At 49.4% G+C, this 26,399-nt stretch overlaps 1 protein-coding gene across 1 annotated transcript in view; it reads right to left on the reverse strand.

The window, feature by feature from the left end:
* Positions 1-26,399, reverse strand: part of LOC122365858 (hemocyte protein-glutamine gamma-glutamyltransferase-like) — a 50,228-nt gene that overhangs the window by 15,843 nt on the left and 7,986 nt on the right. Inside the window, exons 4-12 of the mRNA XM_043337440.1 lie at positions 25,826-25,964; positions 17,851-18,077; positions 15,319-15,499; positions 10,807-10,922; positions 10,367-10,505; positions 8,580-8,748; positions 1,313-1,400; positions 868-1,044; positions 353-479 (exon numbers count right to left, since the gene is read on the reverse strand). Coding sequence (XP_043193375.1) covers positions 353-479; positions 868-1,044; positions 1,313-1,400; positions 8,580-8,748; positions 10,367-10,505; positions 10,807-10,922; positions 15,319-15,499; positions 17,851-18,077; positions 25,826-25,964 — 1,363 coding nt within the window. The remainder of the gene's footprint in view (positions 1-352; positions 480-867; positions 1,045-1,312; positions 1,401-8,579; positions 8,749-10,366; positions 10,506-10,806; positions 10,923-15,318; positions 15,500-17,850; positions 18,078-25,825; positions 25,965-26,399) is intronic.

Here is a 26,399-nt window from a genome sequence, read left to right on the forward strand (position 1 = left end):
AATGCCTGTAAACGGTGAAAATTGGACCTTTGACCTGACCTGTGACGTCATCGGTTTGACCTAGGTCAATAAAATTGGGTCACAAGGTAGTTCCCTGATAGGTCTATCCAACACCGTTTGCCGCTTGTCGCTAGGTTGCGTGGTTCTCGAGACCTTAGGAGGGGGCCAAAATGCCCCCCCCCCCCCCCCAACAGGGCGCGTTGCTCGGCAGAGCCCAACGAGGCGCGGGTTAAGTATGAACTCGGAAGACAAGGCTTAGGGCAGATGTCTGTCTCCCTTCTCTTCTCCCTTGGAGTTCAGCATCCCATCCCATCTCGCTCTCCCTTTCATTCGCTCCCTGCGCTGCACTCACTGTGTCCGGGCTGAAGCACGAACTCCTGCACGGGGTCGGTGACGATGTCCATGGCCTTGATGCCCGTGTAGTACATGCTGTTGGCGTGCAGCGATACCTTGATGGTACGCTCCTCCTCAGCGTTGTTCTGACGGACAGACACAGGGACTGTTACTAACCGGGCTATTGTAACGGGACAGAGTAGAGACAGTATAGGACAGAGTCGCCATACGGTGCTGCAGTGTGTTGATTGGAAATTGGACGTGAAGATGTGTTTGGAAAACGTTTAACTTACCCGAGCTTGAACTTTCGACGCGGATTTTAGCTTAACAGATTAAAAATGGTGTGTGTGCGTTTTTTTTTTTACTCGGCATTTATCCATAATTACCAAATTTCGTATCTCGTAAAATCTAGCCACAAGCTCAGGAACTCGATAACCGCAGTGGCGGTAAACCGAAATGATCGGACAACCGCAATGACTCAGCTGCACCACAATGACTCCATCCCTGCTACCTGGGGTGTCTCAGCCTGCTTACCACGATGCTGACGTCGACGTGGAACGGCTGGCCGATCATGACCTGGTCGATGTCGGTCAGCTCGAAGGTCACGTCCTCCTGGCCGCTCTCCGGGTAGTCAAAGTACTTCTGCGCGCCGGCAGTGCCGCGCACGGCGTTGAACACGGCCAGACGCTCGGCGGCGGTGCCTTCGGGGTTCTGCAGCACGAGGGCACAAGTCAGGGATAACAGGGTAACGAAGTTACGAATAAATAAATATAATAAAGAAAGCAAAAATCAAATAAAAAATGAAGGAATAATCGAGTACCTATAGACGTCTGATACAACGCAAAGGTAACTGACGGTAGCATTCAACGTCTAAATTGCATTATCATTCAACTGTAAAACGTCAAAACTAGCGAGGCCCAAGGAATACACCGTTCTAACTGCGGCTCCGCGGCCACAGTGCCGACGTCGGGCGCCTCACCTTGTACAAGTGCGTGATGTTCTCAATGTCCTGGTCGTCATCGTCGTGACTGGGTCCGCTGCGTTTGGTCAGCACCGACCGACCGACACTGTACGACCGGGCGGGGATTGCGTCAGTACACGCACAAAGACAGCGGGCCCATAGCAATTTAAAGACTAGGGTTTCATAGGACTCGTTACTATGTATATGCCAGACGTTAACAGTATATGTAACATACGGACACTCATCACTGGTGCCACCCGGCGACACGCTAATGTGTTGTAGGAGTAGCGGCCATCTCACTCCCTATTGGTGCGCCCCATCAACTGCCAACTGACAGTGGCCACTCCCACTCAGACTCACTGGTAAAGGTCCCTCTCCCCCCACTGGTAGTGAGCCCGCCCCCTCACTCACTGGTAGATTGATTGATTGTTGAGTAGGTGCTTCGGTCCGCGTGGACCATTTCGCACCATAATATGTTACCTATTTAAGATGGGAACGTGAAGATAGTTATTTCTAGAGTCTGTCGAGGAGGTCTATTGTGGAGAGAAAAGAGAAAAGAAGCTTGAGCAAAGCGGAATGTTCGTCTCCTAAAATAACAGACATTGTCATTGGCACGCCTTGTGCCCGACAGTAGTCTTCCATTGGTTTCCTTTTTCTAGTGTGATTTAAACAGTGTAAGACAATGTGTTCGATGGTGAGTGTTGTCCTGCATCGTAAACATACAGGTCTTGGTTGTCGAGAAAAAATGAATGCATGAGTGAGATATGTATGACCTATGCGCAACCTTGTCAAGACCTTTTCTTCTCTTCGGGACGGACGAGTTGATGATTCCCAGTGAGCTATAAGTGGTTTAATGCGATGAAGGTGTGTACCTGACCATCCGTGTCCCAGATGCGCTGCCAAAGTTGATGACAATGACGTTTTATTGAAGACTGAATACTACTAATATCAATGGAAGTTTCAGTTACGATAGGGAGATCCAGAGATTGCTTAGCATATCTATCTGCTTCCTCATTTCCGTGGATACCACAGTGGCCTGGTACCCATAAGAAATGTAGTTGTACCCCTTTTTTCCTCAATGCTTCATGAAGGTTTAGAATGTTGATTTTGATGTGCTGGGTCAATTCTGGATTTTTCAAGTATTGAATGACAGATTTTGAATCGGTGCAAATGCATGCATGCTGAATACTGTTTTGCTCAATGAGTTTAAGTGCATGCAAAACCGCATGCATTTCCGCCGCGAATACTGATGACTCATCAGGTAGCCTCAGCTTTGCATGTGGGAGGCCTGGAGAATAGATGCCAAAGCCTACCTTATTGTTTTGTTTCGATCCATCCGTATACAGAAAATGGAAGCGAGTGTGTGCTGCTCGGAATTTCATAAACGTTTGCTGTATTTCAGTCGGAGAGTATAAGTCCTTTTTCTCGGTGATCAAAAACGAAATAACTAATGGTTGCATCATCCATGGCGCCACTCCCAAGGGCGGTAGTGGAGTAACTTCAGGTAAGTTATATTCTATATCTTGCTGGTATTTTGTAACTCTGGAAGCGATTGTGAGGCCAGTTCTTCGTTCACATCTCCCAATGTAGCTAAAGTGTAACCGAGGAAGAATCGATATTGCTTGGTAAGCTGCGTGAGATGGGAACTGTTTTATTTTTGTATAATATCGTAAGTTCAAGTTTATTCGTCTAATATGCAGGGGAGGTATATTCGCCTCCACCTGTAGGGACAGTACTGGCGATGTCCTCATGGCACCTAAAGCTAGACGAATAAAGTTGTTTTGTATGACCTCTAGCTTCTGTAAGGAGCAACGGCTTCCTCCAGAATACATAATTGATCCATATTCTATTACTGGTAATACTATGCTTCGGTATAAACGGAGTAAAGTTGAACGATCAGCACCAGCTGGAGTACTTGTGAGGCATCGGAAAAGGTTCAGTCTTCTTTTGCATTTTGTTTGTACATGTTTGATGTGCCTATTCATTGTTAACCCGCGCCCCGTAGGGGGGGGGGCCGAAACGGCCCCCCCTGTCCTTTTCGGTCGATATCTCCTAAACGGCTGGAGATATCGCCACCAAACTTTCAGGACCCCTCCGGGCATCAATTTTACACATTGTGACCAAAAATTTTTCCAGAGGCTATGATAGGTTGGCCACAAATGACGTCAGAGTGACGTCATGTTCTGTCATTTTCGACCGAAAAAAGACCTTCGCGAGAAGACCTGTCAGGACCACAGCTTTGAAGATACAGAAAAATGATCAAGACATAAAAGGTGTAGAATTGACAGAGCTACAAAACTGCTATCTCGAATTTTTGAAATTTTTGAGTTTTGACCCCCAAAAATCAAAAAAGCATTTTTTTGGATATATTCGCCAAAAAATCCAAAAAGTTTTTTGAGTTTCGAAAAAACCGGAATATATGTGATAGTGCCTACCGTCTTCTATCTACATACCAAATTTCAGATCGATACCTCGTTTTTTGGCCAAGTTATAGCGAAAAAACTGTTCAAAAATGATGACGTCAAATTTTCAAACTCAATTTTTGGCAATTCTAGAACTCGTAGAGCAAAACGAAGACCACCATTAGACTCCCCGTGACGAGCTGCATCGAATCGATACCCATTTTATGCAAAAATATCAACTTTGAAATTTGACCTAATTTGACCTGACCTTGACCTGACCTTCACAAAAACGTGACCTAGGCTGGCCCCAAAGGCTGCATAACCCACATAATCGCATTTGTCATGTAAAATGGACCATAAAACATGTATCACACGACACATTCATATTGTGACCCCCGGTGACCTGACCTCGCTGTGACCTGACCTGGTATCAGTGACCTCAGATAGCAAAGTATGTGTTTGACGAACAATGTACCATCGATGGTTTTCAATAAATTACCAATTTACTCGCTTTCACAGCACATTTCTTGAATTGCCTGTGAACGGTGAAAATCTGACCTTTGACCTGACCTGTGACGTCATCGGTTTGACCTAGGTCAATGAAATTTGGTCACAAGGTAGTTCCCGGGTGGGGCTATCGAACGCCCTTTGAATTTTGAAAATCGGCCGGTAACTTTCCGAGATCTTAGGGGGGGGGGGTCGAAACGGCCCCCCCCTACGGGTGGTAGGGTCCGCCGGTAGCCCTACGGGGCGCGGGTTAACTGGGAGTCCAAAACGACCCCCAGAAACTTGAAACTTGAAACCCGTGGAATATCGGAACCATGTAATCCTGGAAGCTTCAAGGGTGAAATCCTGGTGTTTCTTGAAAAAATCATAAGTGCCGATTTCGCTGCCGAAAATTCTAAGCCGTATGTTTCTGACCACCTTTCTACTTTATGGAGAGCGAATTGCAAGCGTTGAATACCATAATCATAATCAGAGTCGGTACACCAAAGTGCGCTGTCATCCGCAAACAAAGAGAAGGAAATGCCGTCTGGGATGTTGCTGAACAAATCATTAATCATAATATTGAATAGAATTGGAGAGAGGCAGCTACCCTGAGGAAGACCATTCTGTGTCTCGTGAACATTTGAAAAAATAGAGCGAATCTTCAAGCGGAAACGTCTGGTTCCAGACAAAAAGTTGTAGAGATAGAATGCCATATGTCCTCTGATGCCAAGTTGTGCTATTTTGTGTATTAATGCAGGCTTATGGACCATATCAAAAGCGTTTTTGATGTCCAAAAAAATTGCTAAAGTGTGATGTTTCTTTTTGTATCCTTTCCTTATGTCACTTTCAAGGCGAACTATGTGGTCAATCGCAGAATGATTGTTTCGAAAACCACATTGAAACTTTGAAAGCATATCCTGTTGTTGACTTATAAATGAAAGACGTGATGCAACCATCCTTTCAAGTACCTAGTTTTCCTAAACAACTTGACATTGCGATAGGTCGATAACTTTTCGGGTCGTATCGGGCTTTACCAGGTTTCAATAATGCTACTACTATGCTTTCTTTCCAATCTTCAGGAAAAAGATGTCCGCTGAAGAGATCGTTGAATGTTTGTAGAATTAATTGCTTGGAGTGATCTGAAATATGGCGAAAGAAGGAATAATGCAGTTTGTCTGGTCCTGTTGATGTGTTACCAGAAGAGTTTATGGCCTTGTTAAATTCTTGCATCGTGAAAGGAACGTTGTAGTCTTCACTGTTATCAGAGAGAAAAACATTGTGATCGAAAACAAATTGCTGACGGGCAGTGTCGATAAACCCGGGACGATATCTTGCGTTTGAGCTTGTGTGGGAGATTGTCTCAGCCAGACAGTTCGCGACGTCGTTCGGCTCGCTCACTGTTTCCCCCGTTCCTGGGAGCTTCAGAATAGGGAAGGTTGCGCTCACACGTTTCCCTGACAACCGTCGAACTAAATCCCAAATCTTAGAAAGTGGTGTTGAAGAAGTGAAAGATGATAAGAAATGTTGCCAGGATTGACGCTTAGCCGTTCTTATAGTACGTTGTGCATTTGCACGTTCTCTATTTCGGATGATTAATGCGTCATCTGTACGGTGTCGTAAATATGCTCGAAAAGCTCGCTTTCTCTTTGCCACAGCTTGTCGGACAGCAGGAGTCCACCATGGTACAGGGTTTGCTTTCCGGCATGGCTTGGTTAATGGGATACAGCGGTTTGCCACTGAGATAATTGTTTCAGTAATGTAAGAAATATTGTCTACTGGATGATCTAGGTGTTCATTAAGCTCAAGTTCACACAACTCAGTAAACTTGACCCAATCCGCTTTATTGAGATTCCACCTAGGTGAAAAAGAAGAGACCCCGGCGACTGGAAAATTAAAACGAAGAGAAATCGGATAATGGTCGCTGTCGTGGATGTCGCCGTCTACCGACCACTGGAACCAAGTGGCTAAGCATGGAGAAGAAATAGATAAGTCGATGGAAGACTCAGTATTATGTGACAAATTGAAATGTGTGGGCTGGTTAAGATTAAGTGTCACCAGCCTATGAATGTCAAGAAAGTCTTCGATTATTTTGCCTCTACCATCCAACAGTTGTTCATCCCACCAAGCTGGACTGTGGGCGTTAAAGTCACCGAGAAGAAGAAATGGATGTTCGAATTGTTGAACAAGATGGTTGAGCTGCCGAAGGAGTTCGGAGTTATCGAAATCCGGAGGAATGTAAATACTGCATACGTCTACGTCCCTGCCATTGATATACATCGTACATGCGACGGCTTGTAATTCTGTTTGGATATCAAGTAAACTATGTGTGTAATCATTTTGTATGTAAAGCGCCACACCACCGTGTCGGCGCTCTCCGTAGAGCTCATCGTGTCTGTATAATGTGTAATTAGAAAGTTGAAAATTATACTGGTCGGTTGGTAAAAACCAAGTTTCTTGGAGAGCAATCAGTACCGGAGTAAGTACCGAGAAGAAGTTTTTTATTTCGGCCCACTTAGAAAGCAGGCCACGACAATTCCATTGCAGCATGGTGTGCGGATTCATGATTGTGGACGCGAAGATCTTCCACGGCTGGGCGAGGCCCAGCTCGACGCGCGGTTACGCCCCATCGCCACCCGAATCGGTGGTCGTGGCTGGCGATCTTTGGACTGTTCATCCGTGTGATGGGAGGGTTTTGGGCGAGCGCCACTCGACCTCTGGACTTTTATCCAGCCAGTGGAGCGGCTTGCTCCAACAGACTTTGCCTTCTGCGCAATCTCGGGAGAGACAGCTGGCTGAGAGTCAGGAGGGGACGGCATCTGCTCATCAGGGACTTCAGACGTCTGAGTCGTGCTCGTGGTGGCGATCGGTTCGGGGCTCAGAGGCCGCAGCAGCTCCAGAGGAGGTAGCGCGGCGATCGGCTCAGTCTGTGTGCTGGAAGAGGTTGTCTGGGTGCTGGCAGCCTTAGCGTAAGTCCTACCGGGTGTTGGTGTTGTGGTTTGGGCTTCCACGCGACGGCGGGCCTCGGGGTAAGAGATGTCAGCTTTGGCTTTGAGTTCACAGATGCTTTTTTCTTTTTTTCCAGGTCGGGCACAGGGAGGATGAGACGGTGTGGTCTGGGCTTCCGCAGTTGAGGCACGAGACAGGGGAGGTGCAGGGAGAACCCTCGTGGGGAGCCTCACCACACTTGGGGCAGCGAGCAGTCTGCCGGCAGGAGGAGCTACCGTGTCCAAAGCGTTGACATTTGTAGCAGCGAAGCGGATTCGGAACAAAGACTCTGATATCCTTTTTTAACCAGCCAATCACGATGCTTTCCGGCAGAGTGGTGAAGTCGAAAGTGAGGACTAACAGACTCGTGTCGCGTCGTTGACCATCACGGAACGTGGTCAGACGTCGGATGTGGGTCACCCCATCCCCTCTGAGCTCGGACAGGATCTCGTCTTCGGTCATATGGCGGAGTTCGGGAGCGAAAATAGTTCCTTTGCAAGAGTTCCGAGCGTGGTGGAGCGAAACGGTGACCTTCTTGCCGCAGAAAGAAGTTGTCTTCAGGAGCGCCTTTGTGTGTTTGCGTGAGTTCGTTTTAATGATCAGAGTACCGTTCGCCGGTGCCTCGATGTCTACATCGCATGGACATTGGACCGCATATGGCGTCTACCTGTTTTTGTGGCCAGAACACGTTGATCTTCCGGAAAGAAACTTCACTATCGCAAGGCTTTACGACCAGGTAAGAACCGTTCGAAGCTAAGTAAGGCTCGTCAGAAGAGCGATCAGCGGTGGCACAGGCAGGTGCGTAATCAAAGTTCGTGCGCGGGTCAGAGCTCCGGGAGTGGTTGGTGGACGAGCGAGGGTCAGAGATCCGGGCGTGGTCGGCAGACAAGCGAGGGTCGGAGTCCAGGGCGGGGTCAGAGGTCGAGCAAAGGTCAGAGGTCCGGGCGTGGTCGGAGGACGAGCGAGGGTCAGTACCGGGTAGGGCAGCCGAGGGGTGGGTGGAGGAGGGAGGGGTAACGGTAGGGCGGGAGTCGGTTTCCATGGAGGCAGGAGCAGGATCAGGAGAGGGATTCGAGACGGGAGGAGAGTCGGTGTCAGAGTCGGAGCAGGAATCAGAAAGCGGGCGCTGACGGCGCCGCTTCCCCATATTGGGGCAAACGGAAGTTGGGTGTACGCAGTGAGGGGTCAAGAATGGGGACAGTTGGTTTCAACGGGGAAGATGGGAGTAGGTGCGCGAGGGAAGAGCTCAAACAGAACCCGTGAAATGCCAGCAATACCAATATGCTAACGATCACCTTAGCCTGTCTCACTGGTAGTGGTCCCGTTTCATCTTGCTGAAGCCCCAGTCGCTCTCCGGGTCCCCTAGGGTTAGGTCTGGTTCACTCACTATTAGTGTCACCCTCACTCACTGGTAGTGGTCGCGTTTCATCTTGCTGAATCCCCAGTCGCTGTCGGGGTCCTCCCTCCAGTGCACCAGGTCCGCGTTCACCTCAGAGAACAGGAACGTCGTGTCGAACCCGAAGCCGACCTCGCCGCGCCGGATGGCCTCCAGCGAGCACGGGCCGCACTGGAACTTATCTGGGACAGGCCGGAAGAACCGGGGAGGTGAGGTACATGCAAACATACCTACTCACACGGGCCGCACTGGAACTTATCTGGGACATGGAGGGAATGATGTACTTACATACAAACATAACTACACGGGCCGCACTGGAACTTATCTGAGACGGGGGGGGGGGGGTGGAATGATGTACGTACAAACATAACTACACGGGCCGCACTGGAACTTATCTGGGACAGGGAGAGAATGATGTATGTACATACAAACATAACTACACGGGCCGCACTGGAACTTATCTGGGACAGGGAAGAACCGGGGAGGTGAGGTGCAAACATACCTAATTACCTACCTACACGGGCCGCACTGGAACCTATCTGAGACAGAGAGGGGCGGGGAATAGGGTATGTACCTACATTGTACAAACATACCTTACATACCTAAAGGGGCCGCACTTGAGCTTAACATCTGTGACATCTGTGTTATCCATGTGACAGGAAGGGCCCGGGAGGTAAAGAAACAGATCGAGCTGGCTGATCTCGCCCGGTGCGACGCATACACATGGTGAGCTGAGGACGAGGAGTGCTTCGGAGCTCGTCAGTGTTGCTATTCAACATGCAAAACTGTATCTTACGGGTCATCCGAAACGCCACTTGTCTGGGACCATCTTTCGATATATGTCAAGTCAGTTTGTGTCTCTGACCCATCGTCTAAGAATGTGCTGCGCGATCTAATCAAATAATATTTACCAGGTTAACTTATCAATATAAATAAATCGTTTGCGCGTTTCAGAGAATAAACATGGGCTGGAAGGGTTTGACGGTTTATTTCTGGTAATACGTCAATATCAGGGCATAGAGTGAAGACCACGTCCCCGCTTCCAAAAATCCCATGTGTGCAATGATCGACAAAAAAGAAGAAGAAAGAAACACGTACAAACGGAAATAACTAGTATCCACCCCGCCGTATGCATTTGGCGGCTCTGGATTGACGCACTTATCATATCCACCTTGGAGTCATGATGAAAGCCCTCATACACTGAAGGCTGGGGAGCCTTTTCCTGCTAATCTGTTAGCCCATAATTGCGGTGTCAGCCACACTGCTCGCTTGGTCATGACATGTGCATGTGAAGGATGGGCGCAATTAGGGCGCTACTCGACCATTTTAAACCGGCTTTAATAAAACACATTGCAGCGAGTGGAAGCATTTGCCAAAACGAAATAAAGTCGCTGATGTATTGTGGAATGTTCTAAGCAGAAATTGCGAGAGGCGAGATTAAACACATATCTTTTCAGCACCTCTCCTTCCCTCTCTCCATCTTCCTGTTCCGCTCACTCTCGCCCTCCCTCTCTGTCCCTTCTTTCTGCTCCACCACTCTCTCTCTCTCTCTCTCTCTCTCTCTCTCTCTCTCTCTCTCTCTCTCTCTCTCTCTCTCTCTCTCTCTCTCTCTCTCTCTCTCTCTCCCTCTCTCTCTCCCTCTCTCTCTCTCCCTCTCCCCCTCTCTCTGCTCCACTCACTCTCCCTTCTCTATGCTCCACTCCCTCTCGCTTCCTCCCTCTTTCTCCACTAACTCTCGTCCTCCACTTCTCTCTCTCTCTCCCTCTCCCTCTCTCTCTCCCCTCTCCCCTCTCCACTCACTCTCGCTCTCCTGCTGCGGCGTGGCGTCCACCGCCTGCCAGCCGCCGTAGCCCTGCGGCAGGTCCGGCCGAGACATCCACACGTCGTTCCACACGTGGAAGTTCCACAGTGAGTCGTTGGCGTCGCCGTTCGGACCGTGCTGTGGAGGGGGGGGGGGGGGGTAAACGGTGGGGGGGGGGGGGTGGAGAGGGGTGGTGTGACGTCCCCGCCGCTCTAACACAGGATGCTTGGCTATCCGGCAGCGCATCGTGCTCGCTATAATGATAGGCTGATGTGACCCAAGATTACTTTACCAATAAATGTGACCTACCCATACAAGCAAACTCAGCAAGGTCGAGGTAAAACAATCTGTAGCTACATTTCAAACAAATATCGTGTAGGTGCCAGTGCCTTCATAACATCCCCCGGATACTTAATTCTGCGTCGGCAGCCGCCCTGACCTCGATCTCGGTGCCGAAGAGGTCGAAGAACTTGTCGACGGTTAGGGTGCCATCGGTGTCGTGGGCCGACACGAAGTTGGTGACGGGCCGACACGGGATGCCCAGAGCTCGGCACACTGGAACAGAGAGACACGGACGGTGTCAGAGGGAGGGAGGAGTATCCACACGGAATGCCCAGAGCCCGGTAAACTGTAACAGAGAGACACGGACGGTGTCAGAGGGAGAGGGGAGGAGAGGAGTATCCACACGGGATGCCCAGAGCCCGGCACACTGTAACAGAGAGACACGGACGGTGTCACACCTGAGAGGGGAGGGAGGGATGAGAGGAGTATCCACACGGAATGCCCAGAGCCCGGCACACTGTAACAGAGAGACACGGACGGTGTCAGGGAGAGGAGAGGAGCATCCACACGGGATGCCCAGAGCCCGGCACACTGGAACAGAGAGACACGGACGGTGTCAGGGAGAGGAGAGGAGCATCCACACGGGATGCCCAGAGCCCGGCACACTGGAACAGAGAGACACGGACGGTGTCAGAGCTGAGAGGGAAGGAGTATCCACACGGGATGCCCAGAGCCCGGCACACTGGAACAGAGAGACACGGACGGTGTCAGGGAGAGGGGAGGAGAGGAGTATCCACACGGAATGCCCACAGCTCGGCACACATGAACAAGGAGGCGGTGTCAGAGCTGAGAGGGAAGGGAATGAACAAGGAGGCGGTGTCAGAGCTGAGAGGGAAGGGAGGGAGGGGAGGAGTATCCACACGGGATGCCCAGAGCCCGGCACACTGTAACAGAGAGACACAGACGGTGTCAGAGGGACGGGGAGGAGAGGAGTATCCACACGCAATGCCCAGAGCTCGGCACACTGGAACAGAGAGACACGGAAGGTGTCAGAGGGAGAAGGGAGGAGAGGAGTATCCACACGGGTTGCCCACAGCTCGGCACAGTGCAGAGGGGCGGTGTCAGTCGTCAGAGAGAAGCCTCAAGGGTCACTGAGAAGCCTCAAGGGTATCCAGCATTACTGTGGGAGCGACCCGCTGCACACTGGTCGGAAACGCTCCAGCGAGAGGCCAGCGGCCTTTCCGCAAAAGTTTTTTGCTTGTTATTCCACAACTAGTGAAGCAAACTTCATAAAACTTTGCATACCTTCTCTGTCATATGTAAGCTATCATTTGTATGTCAAGCACTAAATATATGACGTAAATCTGTTAAGTTATGACGTCATAATTGAGTATAATACAGGATCTAGCACCACTTTAAGTCAACAAGGGAAATTGGGAGCTGCTATTCGGGCACCGGGAATGGTTTCATGCACTCCTTGCAAGGTCCAGTGCTTGACTTTAGCATTGTTGACTTTGCGTGACGTCATTTATGACGTCACTAAGGCCATGTAAGTTTTTCGTCAATAACTCCTGATCAGATGGAGCTAGAGAGTCGGGAAAGCCACCATTGGACTCAGGAAGACCTGCCGAATCGAATGATATGCGATATGACCTCCTTCAACCATTTTCGTGACCTGAGGGACTCCGACCTGACATTGACCCGAGGTTAACACCTTAACCCTCGCCGGCACGGGGTTGATGCACCCCCCCCTAAGGTTTTTCGCGAATAACTCGCGTAAAAAGCGGCCGATCGCGACGAAACTTTCAGTACCCTCGCATTGATCAATTTTACACCTACCCTGAAAATTTCATGACCCTGACCCCAATGAAGTTTGACCTGTGACCTCTTTTCCGTGACCATGTTTGGCCGAAATCGCGATTCGGCGTATGTCGGCTCGCATTAGCCGCGCTTTTGCAAGCTTTTCGTGGTTTCAAACGTTCAAACATGTGATTTGATGTTGCTCCCATACATAAGATGGGTGTCAAGGTCACCTGAAGGTCAGGTCAGATCATTGACCTTTGGTGACCTCGGGTGACCTTGGTTCACTTTTTCGAGTTTTACATGTTTCTAGGCTAGTTTTTGTAGCTGAATTCTAATTCAGCAACCATTTGAACATTTACGAAGTAGTTTTGGCGCCTTCGTAACATGTTACGAAGCTGTCAGAGGCGGTTGACACGTATTACGAATACCCGTCAAACCCCTACCGGTTGACCTGACCTGACCTGACCCGACCTGGTCTAAATGCTTAAAGACATCATCTCTGATCAAAACTAATACGATATTCGTGATCAGCACCCCGGAAAACCACATAGCAACCACAATTTACGACTTTCTAACAGGTCCCGATTTTCCCGGTTTTCGGGTCATTGACCTGACCTGGAAGGTCACCCGATGACCTAGGACCTTAAAATTGGGTATCATCGGCTTCCTCTTGTGACGGGCAACACGCTCGTCCGTTTTTTCCGCGAGGCTCTAGCTCGATCAGGGGCCAAACGCGAGGGAGGGGGGTCGTACCAACCCCCCCCCCTTGTGCCGTCGAAGGACGCAAAATGGCCTGTGCCGGCGAGGGTTAAGTTGCCTTCACCCGAACACCAAGTATAGCATTCAACGCGCCTGAGCTAGACAAACACGATTATGCCAAAATCGCGGCAGTGCGACAAATTTGTGGCAAAGTAATTAACCTAAAACCGAGCCCGTGCCTTGTGGCACTTACCTGACCTAAGAGGTCACTGGCTGACCTAAGACCTTAAAATCGGGAAGTACCTAATTTTTGCGTCTTATAACGGCACACAAGCTTGTTTTTTTTCGCGAGGCTCTAGCTCAATTAGAGACGAAACGGCGAGGGAGTTGTACCAACCCTCCCCGGTCAATGTAGAAAACCAATCGGTCCGGCCAGGGTTAAATACCGGAATTGTGATCTAATGTAAAAAGACGGCCTAAGGTAACCCGACGTCAGTGACAGGTGTCCTATAGGTATTTGCAGCGCCTTATATTCACGAAGGTTTCAATTTCCACTTTCTTCAGCCGAGTGATGGTTGTCAATAGCAAGGCTCTCTAAATGCAAGCCGTAATCGCCACGCAATATGTGGGAGGTTTTTGATGTCAATACATACATAAATGCATACATAAAACGCGCTTTTCACAAAATTCATAAACTCAAGCGCATCTGTTTTTAATGACCAGTTAACTACGCATGGATGCGTGCAGGCCACACAGGTCAGCGTAAGCCGGGCGCGGCGGCCGAGCCGAAACTGGGGCGGGGCGGGCGGTAGTTGGGTAGGAAGAGCGGCTCCTGCAAATTTTGCGCAAATATGCGCAGTTAGCTTTTATGTTGCCCTGGTGTAAATTTAAATCCTACTTCATCTCACAAAAAATCAGAGTGGAACTAGATGGGACTACCTGTTGTTTCCTTACCTAAACTTTGCAGTTATATTCCAGAATCACTGTAGGAGAGCCTTCATAAAAAAGCTATAGTACATCTTAGTTAGGGAAAAAGTATATCAAAAATTTTGCACTGACCAGTCGGCAACTTCATAACGAACATTTTGATGCATAATATGTGGGATTTCAATTTGGTGTCTATCAGCAATAAGACTCTGAATATCCGGCTCAAGAAACCTCTTGCTCCACGTCAGTTTCCGAGTTCTGGGATACCCCATCTTCGGGGGCTGATTACAGCTATTTTTGGTCACCCGGATTAGCTTTTTTGGCCTAAGTATAATAATTTGATCAATTTCAAATCGATCTATATAAAAAATAATCCGAAACTCCGGAATCGCCCGTGGCCTCTCGTGAGGGCGTTTCCGACCAGTGTGCGCTGGTCGGCTCAGAGGCACTGTTTGTACAGCGGTCAGCGCCACAGATGGGGTGCTCTCCGGCAGCCATCACTGGAGCCTGGAGGACCTCTTTGGGCGCTAGAAGGTGGGTGACACCTTGGCGCAGATGTCTGATAAATCATTTTAGTGATCCTTTTTCATAACTACCTACGAAGGTGTTTGTCCAGAAAGTTTTTTTTCAGCAATTTTAAACAAGGAAAAATAGGTGATAAGCAGGTAAGTCATTGGTGAAATATTGAAATCGATTATTAATTATATGTCTCTTCATTTCTCTCAAAGAAACATCCGGAATGTTACACTGGGCAATATCACAACGTTTTACATACCGCACATATCTCGGCATCTATAGAATAGCGATTATATATGCCTGTCGTCACACGGTACATACAGCATGGCTGGTGAATTGCACTGTGAGCAATACCTTTCCAAACCATCGACCCCCGCTGCCCCTGTCCCACCGTTCCATGCTTCTATCCTCAGGACACTGAAGTCCTTCTCCCCCACACCGCCACCCCCTTCCGGGCTGGACAGGCAACTTTATCTCATGCGGGCTGCTCCCTTGGAGCGGCACCGCTGCTCCCGAGGGAGCTGCACTCCGTAGCCGGGTGCAGAGAGTGCTTGGGGGGCTGATCGGCCTGTCCATTTGGACGGGCTCAGCCCCGGCGACTCTCTAGGGTGCCTGCCCAGACCAATGTCTCCCCCTAATTCCTAACATCCTTCCGGCTCTGCAATGGTCTTGTCGACCGAAAGGGCCTAACCCAACAAAACAAACAAAATGCCCCTGTCCCCACCTGTAGTCAACAGTCCGGCGAACACCCAGCACTGGCCGTATTTGACGGTGGCGCCTCCGCTGCGCAGAAACTGCTCCAGGATGCGCACACTGCCCGTCCAGGTCCAGGGCGATACACCGCCCTCGTACTGGCCGTTCCAGCGGGCCTCCAGCACACCGCCGCCCTCGTTCTCCGAGTGCAGCTGCGGACGCACAGAGGTCAGGTCACATTAGATCACAGGGAACCAGGGGTCAGGCCAGGTTAGGTCACAGCAGGTCATAGGGGCCAGATCACATCGGTTCACACGGGTCAGTTCATATCAGGGCACAGAGGTCCGGTCACATCAGGCCATATTGGGTCAGGTCACATTAGGCCCCATGGGTTAAGCTATCATATGGGATAGGTGACTTCAGGTTGCAGGGGTCAGGTCATCAGGTGATGAGTAATGATCATCATCCGATTAATCAGACAGATCGGCTCCAGTCAGATGGTACGCTGAGAAGTCCAGCTGGGGTCGAAAATGTGATGTGAAATGAATGAGTCAATGTCATGATACCGGCTGCTTGTTTGTTTGTTTGTTTTGTTGGGTTAGGCTCTTTCGGTCCAATGAGACCATTTCAGAGCCGGAAGGATGATAGGATATAGGGGGAGACATTGGTCTGGGCAGGCACCCTAGTGAGTCGCCGGGGCTGAGCCCGTCCAGAGGACAGGCCACCCAGCCCCAAGGCACTCACTGCACCCGGCTACGGGGTGCGCTCCCTCGGGAGCAGCGGTGCCGCTCCAAGGGAGCAGCCCGCATGGGATAAAGTTGCCTGTCCAGCCCGGAGGAGGATTGCGGCGTGGAGGAGAAGGATTTCAGTATCCTGAGGATAGAAGCACGGAACGGTGATGATACCGGCTGCTTGTTTGTTTGTTTGTTTTGTTGGGTTAGGCCCTTTCGGTCTGACAAGACCATTTCAGAGCCGGAAGGATGATAGGAATTAGGGGGAGACATTGGTCTGGGCAGGCACCCTAGTGAGTCGCCGGGGCTGAGCCCGTCCAGAGGACAGGCCACCCAGCCCCAAGGCACTCACTGCACCCGGCTACGGGGTGCAGCTCCCTCGGGAGCAGTGGTGCCGCTCCAAGGGAGCAGCCCGCATGAGATAAAGTTGCCTGTCCAGCCCGGAGGGGGGTTGCGGCATTGGGGAGAAGGATTTCAGTATCCTGAGGAAAGAAGCACGGAACGGTGATGATACCGGCTGCTTGTTTGTTTGTTTGTTTTGTTGGGTTAGGCCCTTTCGGTCTGACAAGACCATTTCAGAGCCGGAAGGATGATAGGAATTAGGGGGAGACATTGGTCTGGGCAGGCACCCTAGTGAGTCGCCGGGGCTGAGCCCGTCCAGAGGACGGGCCACCCAGCCCCAAGGCACTCACTGCACCCGGCTACGGGGTGCGCTCCCTCGGGAGCAGTGGTGCCGCTCCAAGGGAGCAGCCCGCATGGGATAAAGTTGCCTGTCCAGCCCGGAGGGGGGTTGCGGCATTGGGGAGAAGGATTTCAGTATCCTGAGGAAAGAAGCACGGAACGGTGATACCGGCTGCAGTTTGTGACCAGTGTCAGTTATAGTTGGTCGAACCAGGCATCGAGTATGACTTCAATTTGAACGGGTCTAGGCCGGTGATCGAATTTATTCCTGACAGGCGAACTGCGCAGTTAAATCTATCTACGGCATTTACATTAGGCTTCTTAGCGATGCATGAAACGTCAATGAATCGTGAGGGACAAATGGACATGTGTAGCAAAATCATGGAGTTATGTGTTGAAATTGGATTTAAAGCCCTGTCAGGGGACCAGTGCAGTAGATCATTTTGATTTGGTCTTTGTGGATTTCATTTTTTTTTTTTGTAGGTACGGGGACCCGCAGTTGCTTCTGTACACGAACCCCAACTCTAGCCGTCTATCCTGTTCAGTAACAACCGATAACATTGATATCGACTGCCGGTCCCTGTACAAGAGCAGCTGAGGTTTTCTGTGCGTGCCCTCTGACAGCTTATCGTTGTTCCCTGTGAGGGTGCTGGGACAATTTACTCAGGGTCGCTGTACAGTAGCAAGCAGTAGCTACTACAGTAGCAGTAGCACGGGTCCCCGTACGTTTCAAGCCATTCGACGCAGCCCCGATCCATTTAGGAGATTCAAAGATGTAGGCATGCCCACTTAGAAGTTTCCAAAGTGGAAACTTCTAAGGCCAGCAAAAGTTCACTTTGGGTGTTGGTTAAGTCTGAATTGTAAAAAAGAACAATGCCTAATACTACAATGCCAACGTGCATACCTAATTGCAATCCGTAAAAATTTCGGCAGTGAATAGCATTCAATGACCTCAATTTATGCTGTTCGCTAAATGTTGAGAGGACTTTTTAATATTTGCGTCTTCTAATAAGTAAAAAACATGCTTACAAATGACTCCAGCGACAAAGCTCGTTTAGCAGAGGTCCACAGTCAGCAGGAGCCTCGTACCACAGCGGTGCTGCACACGTAGCGCCGCGCGGCGGTGAACTGTGTAACTAGAGTTTACTCACGGCGCCGGTGATGGCGCGCACCACCTTGACGGGGCTGCCGCGCTCGGCGTGCGACAGGCCGGACATCTCCAGGATCAGCTGCACAGCCGGCAGCACGGCGTTGTCGTGCTGGCCAAACACCCAGTGACGGCCCTTGTAGCGGTTGTGCGCGCCCACGAATATCTTCCCGTTGTCGTTGGTGACGTACTCCTCTCGCTCTGCCTCGTTCTCCATGTAGCACGGGTCCTCTGTCCGGGAAGGCGGGGCAGGTCAGCGGGGGCAGAGCAAGGGGAGGGGGCACTGGTCGAACGCAATAATGCAGTAATAATGCTCAAATAAAAAAGTCCCGTATTTCACGCTGATGCTCACCCCCTGTCATCTGATTTCTATAGCTAAAGGGTAACTGATGAATTGCACTCTCCCATGGAAACAGGCCATCCACCGTCTGATGGCACTCTGCGGCTCAGACAAAGCCAGCCGCTCCGTAGCCGTTTCCTGAACACTGCAGTGTGTTTGTGCATCCCGCTCACGTCTCGAGCTGTTCACGGGCCGTTTATGAGTCACGTGACCTCACGCCTCTCCCCGAACTCGAGTGACGTCACACCACGCCCGATTCTCGGAGTGTCAGAGGTCAAATACGAAACACGTTTCCTCGATCGCAGTGCGTTTTAACGACGCTCGTTACCAGCAAGACCGGCATAATTCTTATGCTATGAAACTGGAAAAGAGCAATTCGTGCTGATGAGAACAGACGAAATGGTCATGGGAATCGCGTGTAAAGTGAAACGCCCTACAAGACAATTGCTCATAATGGCATGCTTCACAAAGCTACGTGATGGATAATCAAACGGCGATGCTGAATGTGAATGTATACCAATGCCGCCTGCGGTGAAGCTCTCTGAAGTACTTTCGGGCTTGCACAACTTTCAGAGTAGCAGCTACATCAGTCTCTGACGGGGGATGAGCTCACGGCATCCAGCCCCTCAGTGAACCGTGAGTAAGTGCGGAACTGTGCCGGTGACCTGATACGGGGTCAAACCGGGCGTGCACTGGGCGGCAGTGAACTGAGTGAGCAGCGATAAGATATGAATGGCGGAACGGTACCTACGTGAGCCGCTAGTGCACTGTCAAAGTACGAACAGGGGTGGAGAGACGGCCCGAAGGGACCGAACTGACCTGTCAACAAAACACGACCAGGAATAGACGGACGGCCAGGAGAGTGGACAAATCTGACCTTTCAACAGAATACGAGTACGACCAGGAATAGACGGACGTCCCGGAAGAATCGAACTGACCTTTCAACAAGACAAGACCAGGAAAGGACAGAAGAGCCGGAGGAACCGAACTGACCTGTCCACAGAGCACACTGGGTACCGGCACTCAGCATAAAAATAGAATGGCAGAGTAGAAGGCTTGACGGCCCATTTTGGGACAACGTTCGATAAATAAGTGCGCTATCAAAACCTCCATAAAAACACCCGACATGCTGGGATACCCGGAGCCCGCCAGTGATGGGTCGTGTTACGCTGCATCGTATGCTGCTGCGCCCACGGATTGGCTCGTTAAACAGGAACGTGGCAATATTGTGTGATTTATAATTGTGTTGTGTTTGTCCGTGACCTTCCATAAGGCGGAATACGAGTACATTCAAATAGGGTGTGTTTAACGTGTTATGTGAAGGCGCAACAGCATGCTGTAACACCTTAAATGCACAAACGAGCTCGTACCCCGCAGTCAACCTCGGCTCGGCCAGGGTTCGGGCACGGCTGGACTTAATGGCCTCCCAAGTCCCAGGTCACAAGCAGAAACGATCTAAAATGGTAGACTACCGCAGCTTAGCCAACTTGCAAGACGTGCGAATACCCGAAAGGTTGGATCTTGGACCTAAAAATGAAAGCTAAATTATCATGTATTGTTTTTGGTTGACGCATACCTACGACTGACACCACTTGTGAAGTCGTGATCACTAATAACTGCCCTTGCTTTCGACGGACCCCGAGCTTTTTATAATGCAATTCAAGGAAGAAAAAATATTCAGCCTTTCCTAGTAACAATGAAACATTTTAGTAATAAAACATAATAGTAAGTTAGTAAACATTTTAGTAATAATATAATATTTAGTTTTCCTCAGCGAAGCCCGTTTTGAAAACAATTAACTTTTATAGATTTATTAACCTGAGGAAAAGAATAATGACGCTTCGGCAACATTTTAGTAATCGTTTATTACCTCATGTAAGTTCATTAATGATATGCATGACGGTTACCTTCTAATGAGTTTCATTGCTTATGGCTTTTTTATTATACTTTAACTGAAGGAAGCTCAGCTTTTAGCAATGTCGACTGACGAGGTATGTCTAAATAAGCACTACATAGAACACACCCCTCGGTGTCATTCAGTATCATACATTTCCGCGCCGGGAGGCCATCCAACTCCCACGGGGCTCGATGTCCGAAATAGACTAACAGGCGGTGCAACGCTGCACGAATTACACTGACGGAGCCGACAGCCCCGCGGGACGAAAGGGATACAGACGAAGACATGCCACCACCGTCCTAACGGTTCTGCGGTCCCCAGACTGTAGCATGCAACCTTTCCCTGTGCATACTTCTGAGAATACGTCCATAGTTGGCAGAAAGATATTACGCCCGATTTGTTAAAACTCAAAATCAATATAACATAGGGGAAGTTGGGGCAATGCCGGAGTTGGGGCAAAGCCGAAATTCGAGATATTTCGAAAACCGTAAGACATGGATGCCACCTGTCAGTGATGCTCTGAAGCTTAAGTGACTACAATTATCGCATGTTTGTTACGAGTCGTCATTCGGAATGCTTCGACTGTGAGGGCGCCAAGAGCGTTTTCAAGGTACGTTTCCCTTGTACTACATGCGCCTTTGAAGCTGCATTTCGTACTCATTATGCTACCGTTTGTCTGGCCAATTCGGTCAAGTAATCTTTAGCATGTCTTTGCATAAGTGTGCTGCCTATTTGAAATTTATACAGCACGTTGAAAAGTTATGGGCCTGCAAATGAAAGTATGGCAGGCTGGGGTAATGCCGAAAACGTGCGATTACGCACGTGTTAAAAGCACGCTACGTGGACTTTACTGCTGTAGAATAGCAACGCGTATTTTTAGTCACACAAATTACACTTTCAACCGACACAACGGCCTGTTACCTATAAGGAATGATTTACCTGGCATGTTCTTACTATATCACACAATTATAACTTCCAGTGTGCACCGCGTCCTCAAGCTCTTAAAACGCGTGTCAGCTTTGATCAATTCTGGATAAAGTTTGAGATAAAATGGCAAAACATCAATGTCGGCATTCCCCGTAGATCATTTCTCCCATTTTCGGCTTTCCCCGCAGTCCGGGGCAACGCCGAAAAAGTCACTTCTTTGATATTTTTAGTTTGTGCGCTTAACGGTATGCGAATTCATCAAATGCGCCTGGTATGTTTGAAAGGCAAAAGACTGGCCTCTCGAATGACGCCAACAAGAATAGCTTATGTTGTCTACCTTGCGTGCTACGGGCGTCAGAAAAAAAGTCTTCGGCGTTCCCCCAACTTCCCCTAAACTGAATATACCTACGCTGATTTGTCGTTCTAGGAAACGTTGCGATACAAACACTGTCACTGTGTGAATTTTGTGTTCGTTTTAAGAGACTAGGAGCCAGCAGGCCTACATTATAGGTAGTCTCGTGGGGTTAAGCAATTGAACTATATATCGCATTACCCATCGTGCGAGGGAATGGAAGGGAGCTTGAAAAGTCCCGAGTTAATCGCTGAAGTTTCCAAATTCAAATACATGAATATGAATGTGCTGGCATGTTATCAGGAGACCTTTAGGTAGACAAATATTAACCCTCGCCCGTACTTCGGTTCACTTTTTCGAGTTTTACATGTTTCTAGGCCAGTTTTTGGAGCTGAATTCGAATTTAGCAACCATATGAACATTTACGAAGTAGTTTTTGTGCCTTCGTAGCATGTTACGAAGCTGTCAGAGGCGGTTGCCACCTACTACGAATACCCTTAGGGGAGAGTGGGGTGGGTTGTATCAGTTTTTACTCCGAGACCCATAACATCGTAAGTATCCGTGATAAACTCATTATTTCCATACTATCCCCTTCCTTGATTCTTCAGCTTTTTTGTGCAAAGTAACTTTTCCGCTACCTCTACCAGTTTTTCTTCTACGGTCTGCCGAATAGAACAATGTTTTTGATACAACTTGCCCCATGGCTTGGGTGAGTTGTATCACATGGTGGGGTAATTTGTATCACTATTTCACGTTTCAGGGAGTGTGCTTGCTTCTGGTTTTGAACATAACAACATTACCTAAATGGGGTTAATACAATGCATAGGTATGCTCAAAGGCTTCACTTTATTAGACCAAACTTAGGTCAATGCAATCCGAACGAAACATCAACAGACTAGACGCAAAAGTGGCCCGTTGAGAGCAAAGAAGCCAACACATTGTGCCGAAATGGAACGAGCATTGACTAGCTACCTACAAACGCGAGCCAGGGCTTAGCTTTCGCGATCAAAAGCACCATACCCATACATACATACACACATACATGTTACAACATGCCCCACCCGGCTCTGATACAACATGTACCTAGCCGCCATCTTGGAAAAAACATCCCCGTGCTAAAAAACAGCGGACAGCTGGAGAAATCCGTTTTCACTCGCGCAGCCTTAGAACCTACCCTCACCACCGCTACGGAGATCTTTCAAATTCGTGCACATCCAAATGCCCAAAACACACATTTTCTTGCAACTTATTTTTTAGAATGACATTAAAAAAAAATGAAATTGGCTCTCACCTCGAGACGCTTCCACTCAGCCACAAGACAGAACAGGGAAAGATGGCGCCCGGAAAACCTCGTCGGCTGGTCGTGTCGCGAGCGCTATCCATTGGATAAGTTTGGCACAATTCGCCCTGATACAACTTGGACATGATACAACTCACTCCGCTCTCCCCTACTGGTTGACTTGACCTGACCTGACCCGACCTGGCCTAAATGCATGAAGACATCATCTGTGATCAAAACTAACATGGTATACGTGATCAGCACCCCGAAAACCCCATAGCAGCCACGCTTTACGACTTTTCAACAGGTCCCGATTTTCCCGACTTTTGGGTCATTGACCTGACCTGGAAGGTCAACCGATGACCTAGGACCTTAAAATTGGGTACCATCGGCTTCCTCTCGTCATGGGCAACACGTTCGTTTTTTCCGCGAAGCTCTAGCTCGATCAGGGGCGAAACGGCAAGGGGGGGGGGTCCAACGGACCCCCCCCTTATACGTTCGCGGCTGGAAAAACACCAATACGGGCGGGGGTTAAAATGCTGATTGCTACCACGACAACTTGCTAATTTGTTATGAGGGATAGCTTGCCCAAGTTTGAAATGTTTTACATTTACTACAAAGTACACATCATTACTATTTTCAAAAGACAATTGTTTACTATTTTATGCGTTTCGATAGTTGAAAGGAGCATAACTCATAGCTAACACAAGGTAACTTTATGATGGATGATTCGTACCTTCATACTTTAACCAATCCTCTTCATACAATTACACATCCACGTCAATATTGCGCGATCGTAACGCGTATATGGATCTCACTGTCTCCAACTGCAATATAAAGGGTGAGAGAGATCACCGGCAGGCCCCTGACATCTATCAATGCACGGGACGCCCGACGGGTGGTCTCCTAGACTTCGGAAGGCCCGACAGACCCAAACAGGGATACGAATTAAAATGATTAATTGCGTACTAGATGAGTGACATCATACCTAAACAACATTAAATAATGCGACAGCAACATGCTGCAGCAACTATGTAGATGACTGAAAGACATTAATGACCCTCGCAGATGGCTAGTAGAAAATCCAGCGTTTATGAGACCGTATCTGTCGTTCCAGTTCTCAGAACAGCGACTTCAAAGAAGCAGCATAAAACAAAGGCAAACAGCTGACAACATGCGTTGGCTCCAGTGACGCAACTAAAACAAACTGGCACGAGATTTACAGTAATTGCGTGCGCATCTGTGCCACATATAGAAGCGAGCTGGTTCCGGCAGATGTCGGCGGCTGCTGGGCTGAAGCCAGGCGCAGGCTCTGCTCCGCTGACCCGGCGTGTCGTTACACGGCATCGCAGCTCTCAGACAGTGGACCGACAGCACCGCATACCTATACCAGCCAGCGACCAGCCGGGTGACACGGCATAGACCCTTAGTGGTGATACAAGGTATCCTAACCGCAGTTATGTGTCAGACTCACGGGGCTGCCGAGCACATTTTCGAACAGAGATAATCAATCAATTGTGCGACAGATTACAGAATATATTCCTGCCCGGGTCCGGGATGATTCAATAAATGTCACTAATATTTTCTAGCGAAAAATCCGAGGGCCGTTAGGCCCGAGGTGATCCCGCCGCCTAGTAGCTGCACAGACAGGGGTGAGAAAACGCATCCCGCCGCCTAGTAGCTGCACAGACAGGGGTGAGTCCCATCAACGACCGGTACTTGGCTTAACAGTATTCGCAAATAATTCCTGGTCTAGATATGCAGAAACACTGGCTTATGTTTATCGAAACGTAGCCCTTCCTTCCATTGGTTGACTAGAATTATCAGTTTGTTTCTGTCGCAGATTTATCTAATAAATCATCATGTTTAAAATGCAGTGGCCAGTGAACGCAATATCTACATGACGAACTGCGCATGACAATATGTAGGCAAATAAACATAGATATTTGCGCTTCCTGATGCAAAGTTATGTAGCTCTGGACGACCGTCAATTAGCAGCTCATTACATTCAAATAGTCATGATATGCAGATCAAGACACATGACATATGCAAATAGCTTTAGGGAAGGGACAAATAATTACACAAACTCGGTATTTATGAGCACCTACCTCAAACCACGCCGGCCACTACGTAGTAGGGAGCCACGCGAGGCCGGGGATGGTGAACGCTGATGTCATGTACTTAAACCAGGACACGTCAGAATTCAGTACGAGCTGATTATCTGCCCTGAATGGGCGGCAGTGCATAGCGGATGAGGGCGAGATAAACTTCAAGGGAGGACGGCCGAGCTGCTGCGTTCATCTGCCACAGCAAACGGCCGGCAATCACGGCGGCAATCTGAGATGTGATATGGTGTCTGGATATGGTCTGTCCGACAGGCGACATTAGCCGACCTAAATGAGGGACACCAATGGGTTCAACCGTGCACTACGCGTCCTTCATAAGGTCAGTGATGATACGAGTAGGTACCTTCCTCATTATGGGCAGGATGTGACTTACGTGTAGTCTGTGCCATCGCATTCATACACTGTGACACCCAACAAAAGTTGTCCCGATTAAATAAACGCGTATTACTTTGCAGTACAGATGCATTTGAAATGGCGACCTGCTGACCATGGGCACCTCTTGGCCATTTTCTGCATTGCATATTGTGCAGCCGTATCGTTCAACAGAGAACATAAAACCATTTCAACACCCGGGGTTTCCACGTATTTGCGAATAAATGAATGTTGAATAGTTTTGAATTTTACCAAATGCCGTGAGCGCGCATTCACGGCATTTGGTAAGATTGGGTCCTGGATGTAGACGTTCTCGCGGCAATGCAACTCACCGTCACACCGTCACACCAGGATGTATACGTTCTCACTCCTAACTCACATTCACATCAGCGGGGCTGGAGAAGATGTCGGCGTTCACTCGGATGTACGTACAGCTCACCTTCACACGGATTTGGGGAGGATGCAATGTAGACGTTCTCGCTCCTAGCCCACCTTCACACCCGGGGTTGAACAGAATGTAGACGTTCTCTCTCCTTGCTCACCTTCACACCAGGGGTTGAAGAGGATGTGTTGTTCTATATACCCTGGAGGATGAAGACGTTCTCCCGGCACACACTCGTAACTCACCTTCACACCAGGGGTTGAAGAGGATGTAGACGTTCTCCCGGCACACACTCGTAACTCACCTTCACACCAGGGGTTGAAGAGGATGTAGACGTTCTCCCGGCACCGGAACTCGGCGCGCCGCCGGCCGTGGGAGCCGTCGGCCACAGTCTGGATGCTGGCGCTCCAGTCTCCCACCAGACAGTCGTAGGGGATCTGGATCTGTTGGGCGAGAACAACACAGACAGTCGTACGGGATCTGCATCTGTCGGCCGAGAATGACACACGTACGGGATCTGGATCTGTCGGCTGAGGATGTTACAGGCAGTCGTACGGGATCGGTATCGGTTGGACAAACAGTTCAGTTCAGTTCAGCTTATTTTATCATTTCTTTAACACACAAAAAGAGTGGGTATAGGTGGTTCAAGTTACGCTTTTATTCACTGACCTGCAGCACCAATATGTCGCCCTCCACCAACCTGCAGCACCAGTGTGTCGCCCTCCACTGACCTGCAGCACCAGTGTGTCGCCCTCCACTGACCTGCAGCACCAGTGTGTCGCCCTCCACTGACCTGCAGAACCAGTGTGTCGCCCTCCACTGACCTGCAGCACCAGCGTGTCGCCCTCCACTGACCTGCAGCACCAGTGTGTCGCCCT

The sequence above is a fragment of the Amphibalanus amphitrite genome, unplaced genomic scaffold (assembly GCF_019059575.1).
Source record: "Amphibalanus amphitrite isolate SeventyFive unplaced genomic scaffold, NRLGWU_Aamphi_draft 000768F_arrow, whole genome shotgun sequence".
Classification (NCBI taxonomy): domain Eukaryota; kingdom Metazoa; phylum Arthropoda; class Thecostraca; order Balanomorpha; family Balanidae; genus Amphibalanus; species Amphibalanus amphitrite.